The 19,229-nt window shown below is 54.7% G+C and overlaps 1 protein-coding gene across 1 annotated transcript; it reads left to right on the top strand.

Moving 5' to 3' along the window:
* The first annotated feature begins 1,507 nt into the window (after nt 1-1,507).
* UHMK1 (U2AF homology motif kinase 1) lies at nt 1,508-16,450 on the top strand. The gene is made up of 8 exons (XM_038757877.1): nt 1,508-1,846; nt 8,332-8,624; nt 9,644-9,835; nt 10,467-10,564; nt 10,977-11,053; nt 11,527-11,625; nt 12,181-12,269; nt 12,569-16,450. Exons 1-8 carry the CDS (start codon nt 1,540-1,542, stop codon nt 12,713-12,715), a joined length of 1,302 nt encoding a protein of 433 aa, XP_038613805.1. The 5' UTR covers nt 1,508-1,539; the 3' UTR covers nt 12,716-16,450.
* Nucleotides 16,451-19,229: the final 2,779 nt, after the last annotated feature.

A 19,229-nucleotide genomic window follows, 5' to 3' on the forward strand; every position in this document is an offset into this window, starting at 1 on the left:
GGATTGAAGTGGAGAGAGACACGAGGATGGGAGATCAGAGAGAAGGCTAGTGCAGTAGTCCAGACGGGATAGGATGAGAGCTTGAACGAGCAGGGTAGCGGTTTGGATGGAGAGGAAAGGGCGGATCTTGGCAATGTTGCGGAGCTGAGACCGGCAGGTTTTGGTGACGGCTTGGATGTGAGGGGTGAATGAGAGAGCGGAGTCGAGGATGACACCAAGGTTGCGGGCTTGTGAGACGGGAAGGATGGTAGTGCCGTCAACAGAGATGGGAAAGTCAGGGAGAGGACAAGGTTTGGGAGGGAAGACAAGGAGCTCAGTCTTCGACATGTTGAGCTTTAGGTGGCGGGCGGACATCCAGATGGAGATGTCCTGAAGGCAGGAGGAGATGCGAGCCTGGAGGGAGGGGGAGAGAGCAGGGGCAGAGATGGAGATCTGGGTGTCATCAGCGTAGAGATGATAGTTGAAGCCGTGGGAGCGAATGAGGTTTAGATGCCATCATTAGACTGTGAGCCCGACGTTGGGTAGGGACTGTCTCTATATGTTGCCAATTTGTACTTCCCAAGCGCTTAGTCCAGTGCTTTGCCCACAGTAAGCGCTCAATAAATACGATTGATTGATTGATTGCTCTGCACATAGTAAGCGCTTAACGAAGACCATTATGGATAAATACGATTGACTGATTGATTGCTTTGCACATAGTAAGCGCTTAACGAAGACCATTACGGTGATGATTATTATCGGTAGATTGGTTTTGTTCTCCGTCTCCCCCTTTTCGACCGTGAGCCCAACGTCGGGTAGGGACTGTCTCTAGAAGTTGCCAACTTGTACTTCCCAAGCGCTTAGTCCAGTGCTCTGCGCATAGTAAGCGCTCAATAAGTATGATCGATTGATTGACTGATCATCGCTGTTACTATTCCCCTGGCCACGCCCCCTCCGCTTCTGAAGCTCCGTAACGAAGACCATTATGGATAAATACGATTGACTGATTGATTGCTTTGCACATAGTAAGCGCTTAACGAAGACCATTACGGTGATGATTATTATCGGTAGATTGGTTTGGTTCTCCGTCTCCCCCTTTTCGACTGTGAGCCCAACGTCGGGTAGGGACTGTCTCTAGAAGTTGCCAATTTGTACTTCCCAAGCGCTTAGTCCAGTGCTCTGCGCATAGTAAGCGCTCAGTAAGTCTGATCGATTGATTGACTGATCATCGCTGTTACTATTCCCCCGGCCACGCCCCCTCCGCTTCTGAAGCCCCGCCTCCTCATCGCGAAGCCCCGCCTCCTCACGGAGCTCCGCCCCTCGCGAAGCCCCGCCCCTCACGAAGCGCCGCCTCCTCACGGAGCCCCGCCCCCACGAAGCCCCGCCCACCCTGTTAGCCCCGCCCCTTCCGGCGCCGAAGCCCCGCCCCGTTCCTTGCGTTCCGCCCGGCGATTGGTCCCCGCCGCCCTTTTCCTCCCCCCGCCCCCCTCGGCGTGCGTCACTTCCGGCTGGCGGGCTTCCGGGCCGGCGGGCTGAGGGGAGCGCGTCCCGCCGGTCCCCATGGCGGGGTCGGGGGGCTGTCCGTCGTCCTTCGTGGAGGCGCTGGGCCGGCTGTGGCAGGTGCAGAGCCGGCTGGGCAGCGGCTCGTCGGCCGCCGTGTACCGGGTGCGCTGCTGCGGGGAGCCCGGCCTGCCCCCCGGGGCCCTCAAGCAGTTCCTGCCGCCGCCGCCCGGGGCCAACGGGGGGGCCAACGGGGGGGCCAACGCCGCCGCCGCCGCCGCAGCCGCCGCCGCCGGGGCCGCCGCCGAGTACGGCTTCCGCAAGGAGCGCGCCGCGCTGCAGCGACTGCAGGGACACAGGAACATCGGTCAGCGGACTCCCACCCCACCCATCTGCCCCCGACTCACTAATCGATCAATCAATCGTATTTATTGAGCGCTTACCGTGTGCAGAGCACTGTACTGAGCGCTTGGGAAGTCCAAGTTGGCAACAGAGACAGTCCCTACCCGACAGTGGGCTCGCAGTCTCGAAGGGGGAGACGGAGAACAAAACCAAACATACTAAGAAAATAAAATAAATAGGATAGATATGTGCAAGTAAAATAAATAAATAGAGTAATAAATATGTACAAACATGTCATCATCAATCGTATTTATTGAGCGCTTACTGTGTGCAGAGCACTGGACTGACAGTGGGCTCGCAGTCTCGAAGGGGGAGACGGAGAACAAAAGCAAACATACTAACAAAATAAATAGGATAGATATGTGCAAGTAAAATAAATAAATAGAGTAATAAATATGTACAAACATGTCATCATCAATCGTATTTATTGAGCGCTTACTGTGTGCAGAACACTGGACTGAGCGCTTGGGAAGCACAAGTTGGCAACAAATAGAGACAGTCCCTACCCGACAGTGGGCTCGCAGTCTCGAAGGGGGAGACGGAGAACAAAACCAAACATACTAACAAAATAAATAGGATAGATATGTGCGAGTAAAATAAATAGAGTAATAAATATGTACAAACATGTCATCATCAATCGTATTTATTGAGCGCTTACTGTGTGCAGAGCACTGGACTGAGCGCTTGGGAAGCACAAGTTGGCAACAAATAGAGACAGTCCCTACCCGACAGTGGGCTCGCAGTCTCGAAGGGGGAGACGGAGAACAAAACCAAACATACTAACAAAATAAATAGGATAGGTATGTGCAAGTAAAATAAATAGAGTAATAAATATGTACAAACATGTCATCATCAATCGTATTTATTGAGCGCTTACTGTGTGCAGAGCACTGGACTAAGCGCTTGGGAAGCACAAATTGGCAACAAATAGAGACAGTCCCTACCCGACAGTGGGCTCGCAGTCTCGAAGGGGGAGACGGAGAACAAAACCAAACATACCAACAAAATAAATAGGATAGGTATGTGCAAGTAAAATAAATAGAGTAATAAATATGTACAAACATGTCATCATCAATCGTATTTATTGAGCGCTTACTGTGTGCAGAGCACTGGACTGAGCGCTTGGGAAGCACAAGTTGGCAACAAATAGAGACAGTCCCTACCCGACAGTGGGCTCGCAGTCTCGAAGGGGGAGACGGAGAACAAAACCAAACATACTAAGAAAATAAAATAAATAGGATAGATATGTGCAAGTAAAATAAATAGAGTAATAAATATGTACAAACATGTCATCATCAATCGTATTTATTGAGCGCTTACCGTGTGCAGAGCACTGGACTGAGCGCTTGGGAAGCACAAGTTGGCAACAAATAGAGACAGTCCCTACCCGACAGTGGGCTCGCAGTCTCGAAGGGGGAGACGGAGAACAAAACCAAACATACTAAGAAAATAAAATAAATAGGACAGATATGTGCAAGTAAAATAAATAGAGTAATAAATATGTACAAACATGTCATCATCAATCGTATTTATTGAGCGCTTACTGTGTGCAGAGCACTGGACTAAGCGCTTGGGAAGCACAAATTGGCAACAAATAGAGACAGTCCCTACCCGACAGTGGGCTCGCAGTCTCGAAGGGGGAGACGGAGAACAAAACCAAACATACTAACAAAATAAATAGGATAGATATGTGCAAGTAAAATAAATAGAGTAATAAATATGTACAAACATGTCATCATCAATCGTATTTATTGAGCGCTTACTGTGTGCAGAGCACTGGACTGAGCGCTTGGGAAGCACAAGTTGGCAACATATAGAGACAGTCCCTACCCGACAGTGGGCTCGCAGTCTCAAAGGGGGAGACGGAGAACAAAACCAAACATACTAACAAAATAAATAGGATAGGTATGTGCAAGTAAAATAAATAGAGTAATAAATATGTACAAACATGTCATCATCAATCGTATTTATTGAGCGCTTACTGTGTGCAGAGCACTGGACTAAGCGCTTGGGAAGCACAAATTGGCAACATATAGAGACAGTCCCTACCCGACAGTGGGCTCACAGTCTAAAAGGGGGAGACGGAGAACAAAACCAAACATACTAACAAAATAAATAGGATAGATATGTGCGAGTAAAATAAATAGAGTAATAAATATGTACAAACATGTCATCATCAATCGTATTTATTGAGCGCTTACTGTGTGCAGAACACTGGACTAAGCGCTTGGGAAGCACAAATTGGCAACATATAGAGACAGTCCCTACCCGACAGTGGGCTCACAGTCTAAAAGGGGGAGACGGAGAACAAAACCAAACATACTAACAAAATAAATAGGATAGATATGTGCAAGTAAAATAAATAAATAGAGTAATAAATATGTACAAACATGTCATCATCAATCGTATTTATTGAGCGCTTACTGTGTGCAGAACACTGGACTAAGCGCTTGGGAAGCACAAATTGGCAACATATAGAGACAGTCCCTACCCGACAGTGGGCTCACAGTCTAAAAGGGGGAGACGGAGAACAAAACCAAACGTACTAACAAAATAAAATAAATAGGATAGATATGTGCAAGTAAAATAAATAAATAAATAGAGTAAGAAATATGTACAAACATATCATCATCATCAATCGTATTTAGTGAGTGCTTACTGTGTGCAGAGCACTGGACTAAGCGCTTGGGAAGCACAAATTGGCAACAAATAGAGACAGTCCCTACCCGACAGTGGGCTCACAGTCTAAAAGGGGGAGACGGAGAACAAAACCAAACGTACTAACAAAATAAAATAAATAGGATAGATATGTGCAAGTAAAATAAATAAATAAATAGAGTAATAAATATGTACAAACATATATACAGGTGCTGTGGGGAGGGGAAGGAGGTAAGATGGGGGGATGCAGAGGGGGACGAGGGGGAGAGGAAGGAAGGGGCTCAGTGTGGGAAGGCCTCCTGGAGGAGGTGAGCTCTCAGCAGGGCCTTGAAGGGAGGAAGAGAGCGAGCTTGGCGGATGGGCAGAGGGATTGGGGGCATTCCAGGCCCGGGGGAGGACGTGGGCCGGGGGTCGACGGCGGGACAGGCGAGAACGAGGCCTAACGGTGAGGAGATTAGCGGTGGCAGAGGAGCGGAGGGTGCGGGCTGGGCTGGAGAAGGACAGAAGGGAGGGGAGGGAGGAGGGGGCCAGGGGATGGATGGACAGCCTTGAAGCCCAGGGTGAGGAGTTTCTGCCTGATGCGCAGATTGATTGGTCTGCGATCTAGAGACGGTCCCTACCCAACAGTGGGCTCACAGTCTAGATGATATAGAATATATTATTCTATATATAGAGAGAGAATTATATAAATCTATTTATATATATATTGATATATAAATATATAAATCTATTTATATAATTTATACAATTCTCACTGTCCTGAGTGCTTGGGAAGGCCAAGTTGGCAACATCTAGAGACGGTCCCTACCCAACAGTGGGCTCACAGTCTAGGTAATATAGAATATATTATTCTATATATATAGAGAGAATTATATAAATCTATTTATATATATATATATATATTTATATAAATCTATTTATATAATTTATACAATTCTCACTGTTCTGAGCGCTTGGGAAGGCCAAGTTGGCAACATCTAGAGACGGTCCCTACCCAACAGTGGGCTCACAGTCTAGATAATATAGAATATATTATTCTATATAGAGAGAGAGAATTATATAAATCTATTTATATATATATTTATATGTAAATATATAAATCTATATAATTTATATAATTCTCACTGTCCTGAGCGCTTGGGAAGGCCAAGTTGGCAACATCTAGAGACGGTCCCTACCCAACAGTGGGCTCACAGTCTAGATAATATAGAATATATTATTCTATATATAGAGAGAGAACTATATATATATATAGAGAGAGAGAGAGAGAGAATTATGTATATCTATTTATATAGAGAGAGAATTCTATATATCTATATATAGAATAATATATTATCTATATTTATTACATTACATTATGTTATATATTTAAATATATATTTATTATATTATATATTGTATTATATGTTGTATTATATATCATATATTTTATATAATATATATAATTCTATATATATGTATGCAGAGAATGTAGACTGTGAGCCCACTGTTGGGTAGGGACCGTCTCTAGATGTTGCCGACTTGTACTTCCCAAGCGCTTAGTACAGTGCTCTGCCCACAGTAAGCGCTCAATAAAGACGATGTATATATGTTTGTACATATTTATTACTCTATCTTGTACAGATATATTCTATTTATTTTATTTTGTTAGTGTGTTTGGTTTTGTTCTCTGTCTCCCCCTTCTAGACTGTGAGCCTGCTGTTGGGTAGGGACTGTCTCTATGTGTTGCCTACTTGTACTTCCCAAGCGCTTAATCCAGTGCTGTGCACACAGTAAGTGCTCAATAAATACGATTGATTGATTGATTGAGATAATAGTAACGATGGCATCTATTAAGCGCTTACTATGTGCAAAGCACCATTCTAAATGCCGGGGAGGTTACAAGGTGATGAGGTTGTCCCACACGGGGCTCATAGTCTTCATCCCCATTTGACAGATGAGGGAACTGAGGCCCGGAGAATAATAATAATAATAATAATGGCATTTATTAAGCACTTACTAAGTGCAATGCACTGTTCTAAGCGCCGAGGTGGTTACAAGGTGATCAGGTTGTCCCGCGGAGGGCTCACAGTTTTAATCCCCGTTTTACAGATGAGGGAACTGAGGCCCGGAGAATAACAATACTGATGGCATTTGTTAAGCGCTTACTATGTGCAAAGCACCATTCTAAGCGACGGGGAGGTTACAAGGTGATCAGGTTGTCCCTTGGAGGGCTCACAGTCTTAATCCCCATTTTACAGTTGAGGTAACTGAGGCACAGAGAAGTTGTGACTTTCCCAAAGTCACACAGCTGACAATTGGCAGAGCTAGGATTTGAACCCATGACCTCTGACTCCAAAGCCCGTGCCCTTTCCACTGAGCCATGCTGCTTCTCTTAAGGGGGGACTAGTCCCCCCTTTGCCCCGATCATCTCCCATTTCCCCCTCTTCGCCCCCGACTATTGCCCCCCATCCCCCCCTTCGCCCCGACCATTCCCCCTCCGCCCCCAACCATCCCCCCATTTTCACCCCCGACCATCCCCCCATCCCCCCCCTTCACCCCCGACCATTCACCCCCACTTTCATTCATTCATTCAATCGTATTTATTAAGCGCTTACTGTGTGCAGAGCGCTGGACTAAGCGCTTGGGAAGTCCAAGTTGGCAACATCTAGAGACGGTCCCTACCCAACGGCGGGCTCACCGTCTAGAAGGGGGAGACAGACAACAAAACAAAACATTAACAAAATAAAGTAAATAGAATAGGAACTATGTACAAGTAAAATAGAGTAATAAATATGTACAAACATATATACAGGTGCTGTGGGGAGGGGAAGGAGGTAAGCCGGGGCGATGGGGACCCTCGCCCCCAACCATCCCCCCCAATCCTTTTCGCCCCCGACCATTCTCCCCATCCACCCCCTTCACCCCCAACCATTTTCCTCATCCCCCCACTTCTCCCCCAACCATTCCCCCTAACTTCCCCCTTGGCCCCCGCCTATTCCTCCATCCCCCCCCCACTTCACCCCCACCCATTCCCCCCATCCGCACCCCCCTTCACTCCTGACCATTCCCCCTAACCTCCCTCTTCATCCCCACCCATTCTCCAGGGTTCCCCGGGCCTGAGAGGCAGAAGGGCACGGGGTCTAATCCCGCCCCTGCCCCTTCTCTGCTTTGTGACCTTGGGCAAGTCGCTTCACTTCTCCGGGCCTCAGTGACCACATCTGGAAAATGGGGATGGAGCCTGGGAGCCCCACATGGGGCAGGGACTGTGCCCAATCCGATCTGCTTGTATCCATCCCAGCGCTTAGAATAGCGCCGGCCACATACCAAGTGCTTTCATTCATTCACTCATTCAGTTGTATTTGTTGAGCGCTCACTGTGTGCAGAGCACTGTACTAAGCGCTTGGGAAGTACAAGTCGGCAACATATAGAGACGGTCCCTACCCAACAGTGGGCTCATGGTCTAGAAGGGGGAGACGGACAACAAAATAAAACACGTGGATGGGGTCAAAATCATCAGAACAAATAGAATTATAGCTGTATGCACATCATTAACAAGATGAATAGAATAGTCAATATGTGCAAGTAAAATAAGTAGAGTAATAAATCTGTAGAAATACATACAAGTGTTATGGGGAGGGGAAGGAAGTGCTTGACAAATACAATTATTATTATTATTGATATTATTCTCAATCTCCCCCTTCATCCCTGCCCGACTCTCCCCGCCCCCCTCCTCCCCTCCACCGTCGTGGCCGGCGATGCCCACCCTCCCCGCATCCCCGCGATGCTGAGAAAATGTGTTCCTTTTTCCAGTGACCTTGTACGGAGTGTTCACCATCCAGACCTCTCCAAGCGTGCCATCGCGCTGCCTCTTGCTCGAACTCCTAGACATCAGCGTTTCCGAGCTCCTTTTGTATTCCAACCACCAGGGCTGCTCCATGTGGATGATCCAGCACTGTGCCCGCGATGTGCTCGAAGCCCTGACCTTCCTGCACCGCCAGGGCTACGTCCACGCCGACCTCAAGCCCCGCAACATCCTCTGGAGCGCCGACGGCGAGTGCTTCAAGCTCATCGACTTTGGGCTGAGCTTCAGAGAAGGCAATCAGGTCTGGCTCGGCAACCGGACACGGCAGGCCGCCGGTCGTGGGGGGGGCCGTCCTCTCTGCTTGCTGTAGTCTGGTCATTTTTTGTCTTTTTCTCCAGAGTGGGGAATTTAATAGCCCGGCTTCCCCAGGAACGGCAGTCTTCAACAGAGGCCAAGCGTCCCCTGGGGTTCGAGCCTTTTGAGGGACAAGAAAACTGGGGGGTTTGGCACCTTCCTAGAGTAGGGTGGGGCAGCAGAGCGAGTGCCCCACGGACACCTCCTTCCGAGCGTGTGAAACATAGGACCGAGGCTCGCCCGTCCTTCCCATTGTGAGGCCTCGTGGTCTTCACTGTGACCGCCGGGCAGGGCTTCTGTGTTTGCTGGGGGCAGGGTGGTCCTCCTGTCCTCCTCTCCAGCCCCTGTACCCCCAAGGAGGGAGGAGCCCTGGGCCAGGCCATTATATATGTTCATGGGGCATAGTCGTACGGTCCCTTTGGAGGCGACCTGAGCCCAGACAGCCTGGGCCTCTGGCAAGGCTTTAAGCCACAACTCCAGTTCTCCCTTCGCCTTTCCCAGGAATTTCCCTGTCACTGTTTCAAGATCCGTCTCCACAAGGGGATGGGTGCGGAGGGGATTTCGGCCGCTTGCTCCTTCTCCTCTCCACGCCCCGGATCCACAGGCAGCTGGTCCGCCGCTGTCCGCCCCTCTGGCGGTGCCCCTCGGGCCGATCCCGGGCGGGACCTGGGCAGCCGCTCCTCCCGCCATTGGAGACCGGTCCCTCGGCTCAGTGCCCATCAGAGACTGACCGCACGGGATTGCTCTCTGTCTCTGGCCCGGACATCTGCCGCCACTTGGAATTCCCCAGCTTGGCAGCTGGCACGGCCAAGTGACCAGCTCTGTTTTTGGTGGCCAGGGAGCCATGCAGCCACAGCTGCAGTCGGGCGGGAGGGCGGCCTGGAAGGGGGCCCCGGCCTGGCACGGGCGCGATCGGCCCCGCTGGCCTCCGGAGTGGCTGACGGCTTCCCGTCCGCCCTCTCTCAGGACGTGAAGTACATCCAGACGGACGGGTACCGGGCCCCCGAGGCGGAGCTGCAGAACTGCCTGGCGCAGGCTGGGCTGCCGGGGGGCGCGGAGTGCACGGCCGCGGTGGACTTGTGGAGTCTCGGGGTTGTTCTACTGGAAATGTTCTCGGGGATGAAGCTGAAGAACGCCGTCCACTCTCAGGAATGGAAGGTGGGCCGCCGCTCCCCGGGAGGCGGGGAGGGGCGGGCGCCATGTGAGTCATCCCAGATCCCGTCCTGTGGATTCCCATTCCCTTCTGGGATCCCTGGTGCCTGGGCTGTGCCCAGTACTGGTGCTCCCTAAATGGTCTTGCCGGACTGATTAGCGGCAGAGCCAAAATTCGGCGTGGGGGCTGGGCAGTGGGGAAGCACAGACCTGCCTGCCTCTTGGGCATCCATTGTCCTGGGAGCCAAGGGGAGGAAAGGGAGGTGGCACAGCTGTGGCCCCCTGACCCCAGGGCCCCCCACCCCAAGCCAAACTGGTTCTGATCTCCTGAAGGTCCCAAACATCCTCCTTTTCCTCCAGCAGGTAGGAATCTCTTCCCTCCACCCCTACCCCCAGGGCCCTGGGGCTTCAGGGTCTCAGAGCAGCCCACCAGCTGGTTGTGGATGTGGCCAGAGCCGTGGGGCTTCCCCATCCGGTTGCCGGGAACACCCTGTCACTCCTGCCCTGGGCCCTCTTCACCCCGGGGGGATCCGCGCCCTCAGTTGGCGGAGCAGGCCATATCTCCGAAAGCAAGGGCCCAGAGTGGAAACGGTGGCCGTTTCCTGTCCCTCAAGGGCGGCTTGCCTTTCCTCCGCAGGCGAACAGCTCCGCCGTCATCGACCACATATTTGCCAACAAAGCGGTGGTGAATGCGGCGGCCATCCCAGCCTACCACCTGAGGGACCTCATCAAAAGGTGTGTGGTCCCCGGCTCCTCCCCGCCCCCACCATTCGAGGGGGCGTCTCGGTCACTCTCCGCCACGGTCGCCGGCCCCCACAGCCTCACGCGCGTCGAGCGGTCGGACGTTGCTTTGTCCTCGAGCCTGACCTGGACTGCGGGGCGGGGAGGGACGGCCCCTTGCTGAACCAGCACCCCCCCGACCTCTCAGCTGGGCCCGAGTCAGAGGCCTTTCTGCGGGGTTTGGGGAGGCAGGGTGGGAGTACGGTCAGTCACCCAGCGCGGTTCAGCTCAGCCACGGTTTCCTGAGGAGACGAGATGGGCTTGGCCCAGTTCCGTTGAACGCTACCGGGCTCGTGCCCGCATCTCTCGTCGGCCTGAAGCCTTTGGGCTGCGAGGCTTTCTGACGGAAAACCCCTCTGTGTCCCAGCATGCTGCACGACGACCCTGCGCGGAGAATTCCGGCCCGAGCGGCGCTGTGCAGCCCCTTCTTCAGCATCCCCTTCGGTAGGTCGGCGGGCGGCGGGGCAGAGGGATGCGAGATGGGGGCCGGAGTCAGCTGCCATTCTGGGTCTCTTCTGCCCTGACCGGGGGAGCGTTTGGGTCAGAGGAGAGACTCAGGAGGAGCTTGCAGGGCCAGGATCCAGTTCAGGGGCCCGGGGGGCGGCCAACGCCCACTTGCTCCCTGGCGCTCGGGGCCACTGGCTAGCCCATTCATTCGGTTGTGTTTATTGAACACTCACTGTGTGCAGAGCGCTGTACTAAGTGCTTGCGAGAGTATATGTTGCCAACTTGTACTTCCCAAGCGCTTAGTACAGTGCTTTGCACACAGTAAGCACTTAATACAATTGAATGAATGAATGAATACGATAGAGCAGTAAACAGTCACATTCCCTCCCCACAACGAGCTGACAGTCTACAGCCCAGACTGTAGTCAGCCCGGGCCGTCTTGACTCGGTTGTGGGGCGATCTGTCCCCAGCCCCCCACATCGAGGACCTGGTGTTGCTCCCGACGCCGGTACTCAGGCTGCTGAACCTGCTGGAGGAGGAAGACCTGGAGAACGAGGAAGAGTACGAAGGTGCGAGCTTCCCCTCCTCTCTACATCACGGCCCGTCACGGCCGGATCGGGCTCTGCTCAGGCTGCTCTGCTCCCGTCAGACGCAGCGTGGTCCGGTGGGAAGGGCTGGGAGACCTGGGTTCTTGCCCCACCAGCTCACTGGGGGACCTGGAGTGAGTCCCCGAACCGCTCTGGGCCTGTTTCCTCCCCTAGGAAATGGGGCTAATATCCCACTTGCCTCTCCCCGTGGTCCCAGGGCCACTGGGAGGAAAAAATGAGATGGCTGGTGGGAGAGCGCTTTGGGGAGATCCTTAAAAACCACCCGTAGGCGTGTCCTCCCTCTGATTATCTAGTGGTCAGTGTTTGTCTTGTGATTGGCTTTCTTCATTGGCTTCATTTTCAACCCCGGGGCTGGGTTAGGCTCTTTCAGGTCTGTAAATCTCCTGGGCCCGGGATTCTCTAAAGGGGCTTGTGGCCGGGGCACGACTCTTCCCACCCTGGGTTCTGAGTTGGGCGGTGGTCTGGAGTCCCGGCGGAGGGGAGCGTACTGGTGACGGGGGCTCGGTTTCCAAGCAGACATTGTGGAGGACGTGCGTGAGGAGTGCCAGAAGTATGGGCCCGTGGTGTCTCTGCTCGTCCCCAAGGAGAGTCCTGGCCGAGGCCAGGTAAATACCCGGGGCCCAGGGAGAGGGGACTGGAGGCGGGACCTGGTGGCGGGCAGTGATTAGGGCTTAGGCCCCTTCGTCAAAGGGTGGCATCGCTGTCCCGGAGCCCAGGGCGGCGGGGGCGGGCCAGGCTTCAAAGCTACCACAGGCCAGAGAGCCACCATTTGGCGGGGACGGGTCCCTTCCACCCTGGCCGGAAGCGTCGAGGCGCACGTGGTCCGAACACCGAAGGGGCGGGCGTCACGGCGGGGGCGATACCGCCCCAATTCAGCCGCCCCCTCTCGCCACGTCCATTCCAGGTGTTCGTGGAATACGAGAACGCCGGCGATTCCAAAGCTGCCCAGAAGCTGCTGACCGGAAGGATTTTTGACGGCAAGTTTGTGGTGGCCACGTTCTACCCGCTGAGTGCCTACAGGAGGGGCTATCTGTACCAAACCTTACTTTAGCTGGCGGCTTGGGCGGGCGCCCTCCTTCCTGCGTCTCCCAGGCTTCCGCAGCCCACCTGTGAGCAGTGCCGCCGCTTCCCATTCCGCTGGGCAGGGAGGGGGGACTTCCAGAACTGACCCCGCTGGTCCCAGCCCGGGCTGGGGTGGGCACCGGTCCCCATCGCCATGGGGACAGGCGTTCGGGGGATCCTAGACTCTGCTGGGGCGGGGATTTCCATCGGTGGGTCCAGGGCAGCCCGGGGCTTGGTGCCCACCTGTGGCCAAAACCAATCAGGTGTGACGTCTCCCCCACCCCCTGCCTGCCTCCCTCCCACCCCCCAACCCGGGGTCCCGCCGTGGCCAAGGTAGTGAGTACTCGGGTGGCCGCCACCCTGAGCTCTGTCCACTTTTCCCCTGTGGGAGGAGGACTCCAGTCCGGAATATTCCTTCAGCAACTGCAATGAGCCCATCCAAACCCTTTTTTTATTAAGGCTTTTACTGATCTTGCACAATTTTATGCTTGGTTGTGAGTATGAGTGTGTGTGCCTGTGTGTGTTTGCACGGTGCAGGAGCGGGCGTCCCTCCGTCCCTGCGCTGGTTGAGTGTCTCGTGTGAGCCAGGTTGGTTCCAAGGCTGAGCCTGGATATCCTTGAGGCAGGTTTGAGAGCGGGAGAGTGAGCGGGGAGCAAAAAGGAGTTTGGTTCCAGAGAGCCGCTGAGAGGTGGGCGGTGGGCGACAGGGAGGGAGAGGGGAACCAGGCTCTTGCCCAAAGGAATGTCCTGGAATGTCTTGAAGAGGGTGGAGGGCATTTTATCGTGGGTGAAAGGGGAGGGGGCCTGGCTGCCGCGTTGCCAGCCTGGGTCCTCAGGCGAAGTGCCTTCCCGGCGGGGTTGGATCGGGGCCCGAGCGGGGTTGGGGGTGCCGGACCCCATGAGGAGCCGAGGGGAGAGGAGGGATCGGCCAGGGTTTTTAAGAGGGTAGGGAATCCCCATGGTCCGGTTTGGCAGCGGGATGGAAGTGGGGAACGGGGAGCCCCTTGTTTCCCCTGGTACCCGGAAACCCACGGTAGCGAGCATGAAAGTATAGCGACAGGCCTCCAGCACGGTCACCGGAGGCCACTCTGCCTCCACCTTCTGGGGCAGGGCAGCTTGAGAGTTATAGAGGGAGGCCTCCTGATTCGAAACAATCAGTGGTGCTTAGTGAGTGCTTACTGTGCGGAGCACTGAACTAAGTGCTTACCGAGCCACCAGAACCGTGGAGTCTTCTCCTATTGTGGTAGGGATTTTTTTAGTACCGTGACCTTGGGGTGCAGCATTCTGGGGTGCCCCTCTCCCTCAGGACCCTCGGGGTCAGTGGTCTTAAGCAGACAAAACATCACGGCTCCTTCTCTGGGTAGATACCCCCATCTCATATCCGTTAGGTTTTTCATTGGCAGTTGGTCATACGCCCCTCTTGGGGCACGGCAGATGCCAGTCCCCGCAGGTGTGGGCTTAGATGAAGCGGTCTCTCTGGGCCAGTGGAGAAAACGGCCATTTCAGGCTGCCTGTCAATCAACCAATGAATCAAAGGTACTGACGGAGCACTTAACGGTGTGCAGAGCGTTGTACTAAGCACTTGGGAGAGTACGATACAGGTACAGTAGAGTCGGTAGGTGTGATTCCGGCACCCAGGAGCTGACAGATGAGGGGGCCCAGCTGAAGCAGCAGTGGGTCAAAGAGAGGAAGGGCATGGTGTTCCCTGATTGCCCACGGGAAACCGGAGCAGTGGGTGGAACTGCCTTGCTACCAGGGACCGAGTGAGGGAGGGGGCCGGCTGGCCCAGCTACCCCGGTCCCCGGAGAGGGGTCTCCGAGCCGGGCCAGGTCCCCCACTTAGCCCACACAGTCGGCCACTTCGCCTCCCATCCCTGGGTGGTGTCCTCGTCCCCGCCTCCCTAATCCCAGACCAAGTCGGGCTGTCACCCCGGTTTCCTCTTCAAAAACGGGCTGCGTCCGACACTCCCGGGGGAGGGAGGGGCCGCTCGGCTCTCCCCGGTCCTCACTCGGGCCTCCGGCTTCAGGGGGGCAGGGGATGACCCCCGCCCTCTTCTTGCTGCAGACTCCCATCCCTTTCCTTGCCTGGCCTCAGCCAGCTCCCAGGGCCGAGGCCTCGCGTCTCTCTTGCCCGCCCGGGCGGGACTCGTCTCAGTGCAGGTGTCTCGGGGGAGTCTGACTGTACCAGCTGCCCACCCGCAGCTGGTCCAGGTGGTCCTGCTGGTCAGGGCTGCCGCCAGAAACACCCCTGCCATGACACGGCACCTCTTGCCGGGCGGCCCGCGCCTCCGGTCACCGTTGGTGCTTCGCCGTGGCCAAGTAAGGAGGGAAGGGAGGAAGCCTTTTCTCCCAGCAGCTAGGTCTTGGGCATGTTCTGTGGATGAAATTAATCTCTTCGAGCTCCGTGCTCCCTGTCCTACCGCTGTCCAACTGTCGCTGACCTCTCCGGGCCGTCGAGCGGGATCGGAAACTCGTGTCCCTGCCTTTGTGGGGCCACCCAGATGATAGCAGCCTCTCTTGGCTGCCCAGGCTCAGTGGCGTAGTCATTGGAAACGGGAAGCTGCCACCTCTGGTGACCTCTCCCCAGCGCTTAGTGCAGTGCTTTGCACACAGTACTCAGTAAATACAATTGACTGATTTTGCACCAGGCGCAGTGAGGGCGGCGCTCGTCCGCACTAGCTGCAAAGGAGTAGCACCTTATTGTTGAGTGAAGTGTGTGTGTGTGTGTATGTGAGTGTGTGCACGTATGCGGGGAAAAGTGTAGTCTTGTGCATGGTGAGCTGTGTGGAGTCATCCCCTCTGCAGACCAGGAAGCTGGTCATCCCTCTGAGTCCCTAGTGTCGTTATCCCGGGCGGGAATCTGAGTGGCCCTCCTGCCCTTCCTTCCCTCCCTCCCTCCCTTCTCCAGGGGGTCACGCCCTGCCAGGTCCAGCTGTGCTGTGGGGGTGGAGATCCGCCACCGGGATTCCAGGAATATGGAACTGCCCCCCGGAAGGGGGGTAGGGGAGAGGCTGAGGAAAGCTTAGACCCGAGCCCAGTGCGGGAAGTGTTTTTTCTCCCGTCGGGGCCTCTTCCCTGTCCAGATTCCATGGCCGGGTGGGCAGTGCCCGGGGCACCCCCCCGAATGCTGGCAGTGGCCCCGGTGCCCGGCGGCCGTGCCTCCGCCCCTTCTGGCTCCCGGAAGGGCCGAGTCCCATCCGTGTATGGCACTGCTCTGAGGGCCGCGTGAGCAAGAGAGGCAGGCAGCAGCGACATCGAGGATCGGGCTGGCCACCAGGCTTCGACTCGGAAGCAGTCGGAACTGTGACCTCGGGAAGCCCGCTGCAGCCCCCAAACCCCCAACGCTGCAGGGGGAGAGAGGGGGCTGCGGTCCCGCCACCCTCCCCGCTCCCTCTCCCCCCAAATAGATGATCCTTCCCGCCTGCCTCCAACCCATCTGGGCGCAAAGGACGCTAAAGGTGCACATACTACTGATCTGGAGGCCAGTCTTGTCAGTACTCCACTCTGAGCCTCGCCTCGCCTCCATCTGCCCCAAAAGCCGTGAGCAGTCCTGTTTGGAGCAGCCGCCCAGGTAGCCCGGAGCGGGCTTTGTCATCGGCCTCTCTGTAAGCCCAAATGCCCTGCCCGGTTTTGCTGTAGACCATCTTCCTCCCGCGCGGTGCCCCATCGGCCTGTCTCCTGAAACCTGCTTGGCAAGGGTGATGAAATAAAGCTTAAGAAAGCGAGTGACCCGTTCCCTCGACTCACCCGCACGACAAATCCGGTGAGTTCGGTCAGCCTGCCGCCATCCCCACAAGGGACGGGCTGCGTCCCCGGTCCAGGGCCCCGCCTGCCCATTGCTAAAGATTCCTCGTTGATTTTTCAGGAAACGAAGCTAGGGGGTAGAGTTTGGTTGCAGGTAGAGCGCCGTTGGACAGGAGGGCAGTTGGAGGAAACATTTGGGAAAGGAGAGGGCAGACACGGAAAGAGATAAATCAGTCAATCGAAGCAAGCGCTCTACCGAGGGCCGGGCGGAGTATGCGACGGAAGCTTGTGGTCCCAAACTTTGAAGTGTGGAGCCAGTTGCAGTGCCCTGTCCTGGGACAGCTGCGCCCAGAGCAGCGGGTAGCGTGAGCCCGGGCACAGGAGGAGGCATGGGGGCAGCTCAGCCAGGGCTGGGCCCTCCAAGAGACTGGAGTTTAAAGCCCGAGGGGAGTGGAAACTTGGGAAAAATTCCAAGAAGATCACAAGGAAAACCCAACTAGAGGAGGGTTCTAAGGAACTGAGGGTACCTGTCTTGGAGACCAGTGGGCTAAGGGGAGGTGTAATCACGATCTTCCCTAGAAGGTTGTGTTCGACACCCTGGGGAGCGGAAGGATGGAGAGGGGCATAGTGGTTGATAGAGTAGTAACAATAGTGGTATTTGTTAAACATTTAATTATGTGCCAGGCACTGCTAAGCACTGGAGTGGATATAAGCAATTCGGGCTGGACACGGTTCCTCTTCCACGTGGGGCTCAGTTTCAATCCCCATTTTACAGATGAAGTAACTGAGGCACAGAGAAGTGAAGTGGCTTGCCTAAGGTCCCACAGCAGAAAAGTGGTGGAGCTGGGATTGGAACCCATGAGCAGAGGTACAGGGAGCGGAGGTCCAACGTTCCTCTGCTTCCACGTTGGCTTGTTGTCTCTCCTTGGCCAGGTGACTGAACTTTCCTGGGCCTCTGTTTCCTCTTCTGCAGAGTGGGGGTACCGTCCACCCGCTCCCCACCCCCTCTTAAGCCGGGAGCCCCCTGGGGACTGCATCTGGGCTGATAATGTTGTTTCCACCCCGGTGCTTGGCGTAGAGTCAGCCCTGAATCAACACCATCATCATTCCCTCATGTGTGGGAGGAGAAGGGAGAACGGTTCCACTCCCTTTGGCTGACGGATGTTCTGGGCCCGGAATGATGAAAAGCAAACAGCTCGGTTCCCGGAAACGCAGTGACGAGCGGCGTCCGACTCCAGCCTGGAAAGGGGTCTGGGGAGTGTCGCAGAACTCACGTCGAGTCAGAGGGTGGGCCACCCTCTCGGGGGCAATGAGAAAAGTCCGGCCTGCCAGGACGGGGAAGGTCCCGGGCCCCCACACCACTCCTTCCTCCAGAGGTCTGGGCGGCCCCATCCTTGGCCGTACTTTCAGCATGTGGTAATCGGGTGGGAACGGGGCAGCGCTGTAGCCATCGAAACATCCTGAGGTGAAGTGGAGGGCGGAGGGCGAGGAGCCGTGGCTTCCGAGCCGATGATTCTGCCGGTCCCGTGGACGGTATTCCGTGTGGGAATGGGGCCTACTTTCTTCTTTTCCCAAGAGCCTTCTGCCGGCTCCACGCTCCCGTGGTTTATTGCAACACCACGTTAGACTAACTCGGGCTTCAAATGTGCCAGGGGCCAGCTAGCAGACCCCCCTCGGGGAAAGGGAAGTTTGGCTTTTCAGGGCCCTGAAGGGACCTTGCTCATTCCTACTTAGATGGAATTCAGTTGCAGTGTCCCAAGCACGGAGTACAGGGCGTTGGCCACCCTACCAGTGCTCAATAAATCACGCAACTATGCGATTTTCCTAGATTAATGGTTCTTGCCCAACTGACCCCATCACTTATGTGCTAATGCAGAAGTTGGTGGGGCTGTTGTCTCTCTCACGCATTGTCGTATTTATTGAGCGCTTACTGTGTGCAGAGCACTGTACTAAGGGCTTGTACTAAGTCTCTCTCTCCACCCCTCACCACCCCAATGCCTCACGTGTCATCCCCTGTTCGTTTCTGAACGTGTTGCTGAATTGTACTCTCCAAGTGCTTAGTACAGTGCTCTGCACACAGTAAGCGCGCAATACGATGGAATGAATGAATGAACTCTATTTTATGGGGCTCTTCCAAGCACTTAGTACAGTGCTCTGCAAAACGCGCTTAACAAATTGACTGACTGATTGATGGATTGATTGCTATTAAGGCTTCCACTTAGCCATAGGCCACCCCCTCAGGTGGCAGCACGGCCAGGTGTCCGCCGTCCGAGGTGACCGGGAGGATGTGCGGAGCTGAGAGCAGCCGATAATCCAAAAACCCAATCTCAGCCCTGTGCTTCAACTGCTTTTTTCCACTGTCCTCTCTGGAGTCGAGCACGAATCGATCGGTGGTCCTTACTGGGCACGTGTTGTGGGCAGAGCACTGTACTAAGTGCTTGGCATAGAGCAGTACAACAGGGTTGGCAAGCAGCCCTACCCCTGCATTGAACTAGGTAGCTTGTCTTCTGGACTGTAAGTTTGTCATGTGTAGGGAATATCTGTTGTACTTTCCCAAGCGCTTAGTACAGTGCTCTGCGGACAGTAGGCACTCAATAAATACAATTGACTGTCTGACTGCCAAATTGCTGCCGGGAGAGAAGGAGAGTGCAAAAATGTCACCCAAAGGGCACCATCGGGTGTGGCTGGGCAAGCCTCCTTTCATTGTCTTGTGTTCCCTTGGTCTTTGAATGGCAGGACGCAATAGGAAACAGGAATCGG

The sequence above is a fragment of the Tachyglossus aculeatus genome, chromosome 16 (genome assembly GCF_015852505.1).
Source record: "Tachyglossus aculeatus isolate mTacAcu1 chromosome 16, mTacAcu1.pri, whole genome shotgun sequence".
NCBI classification, from domain to species: domain Eukaryota; kingdom Metazoa; phylum Chordata; class Mammalia; order Monotremata; family Tachyglossidae; genus Tachyglossus; species Tachyglossus aculeatus.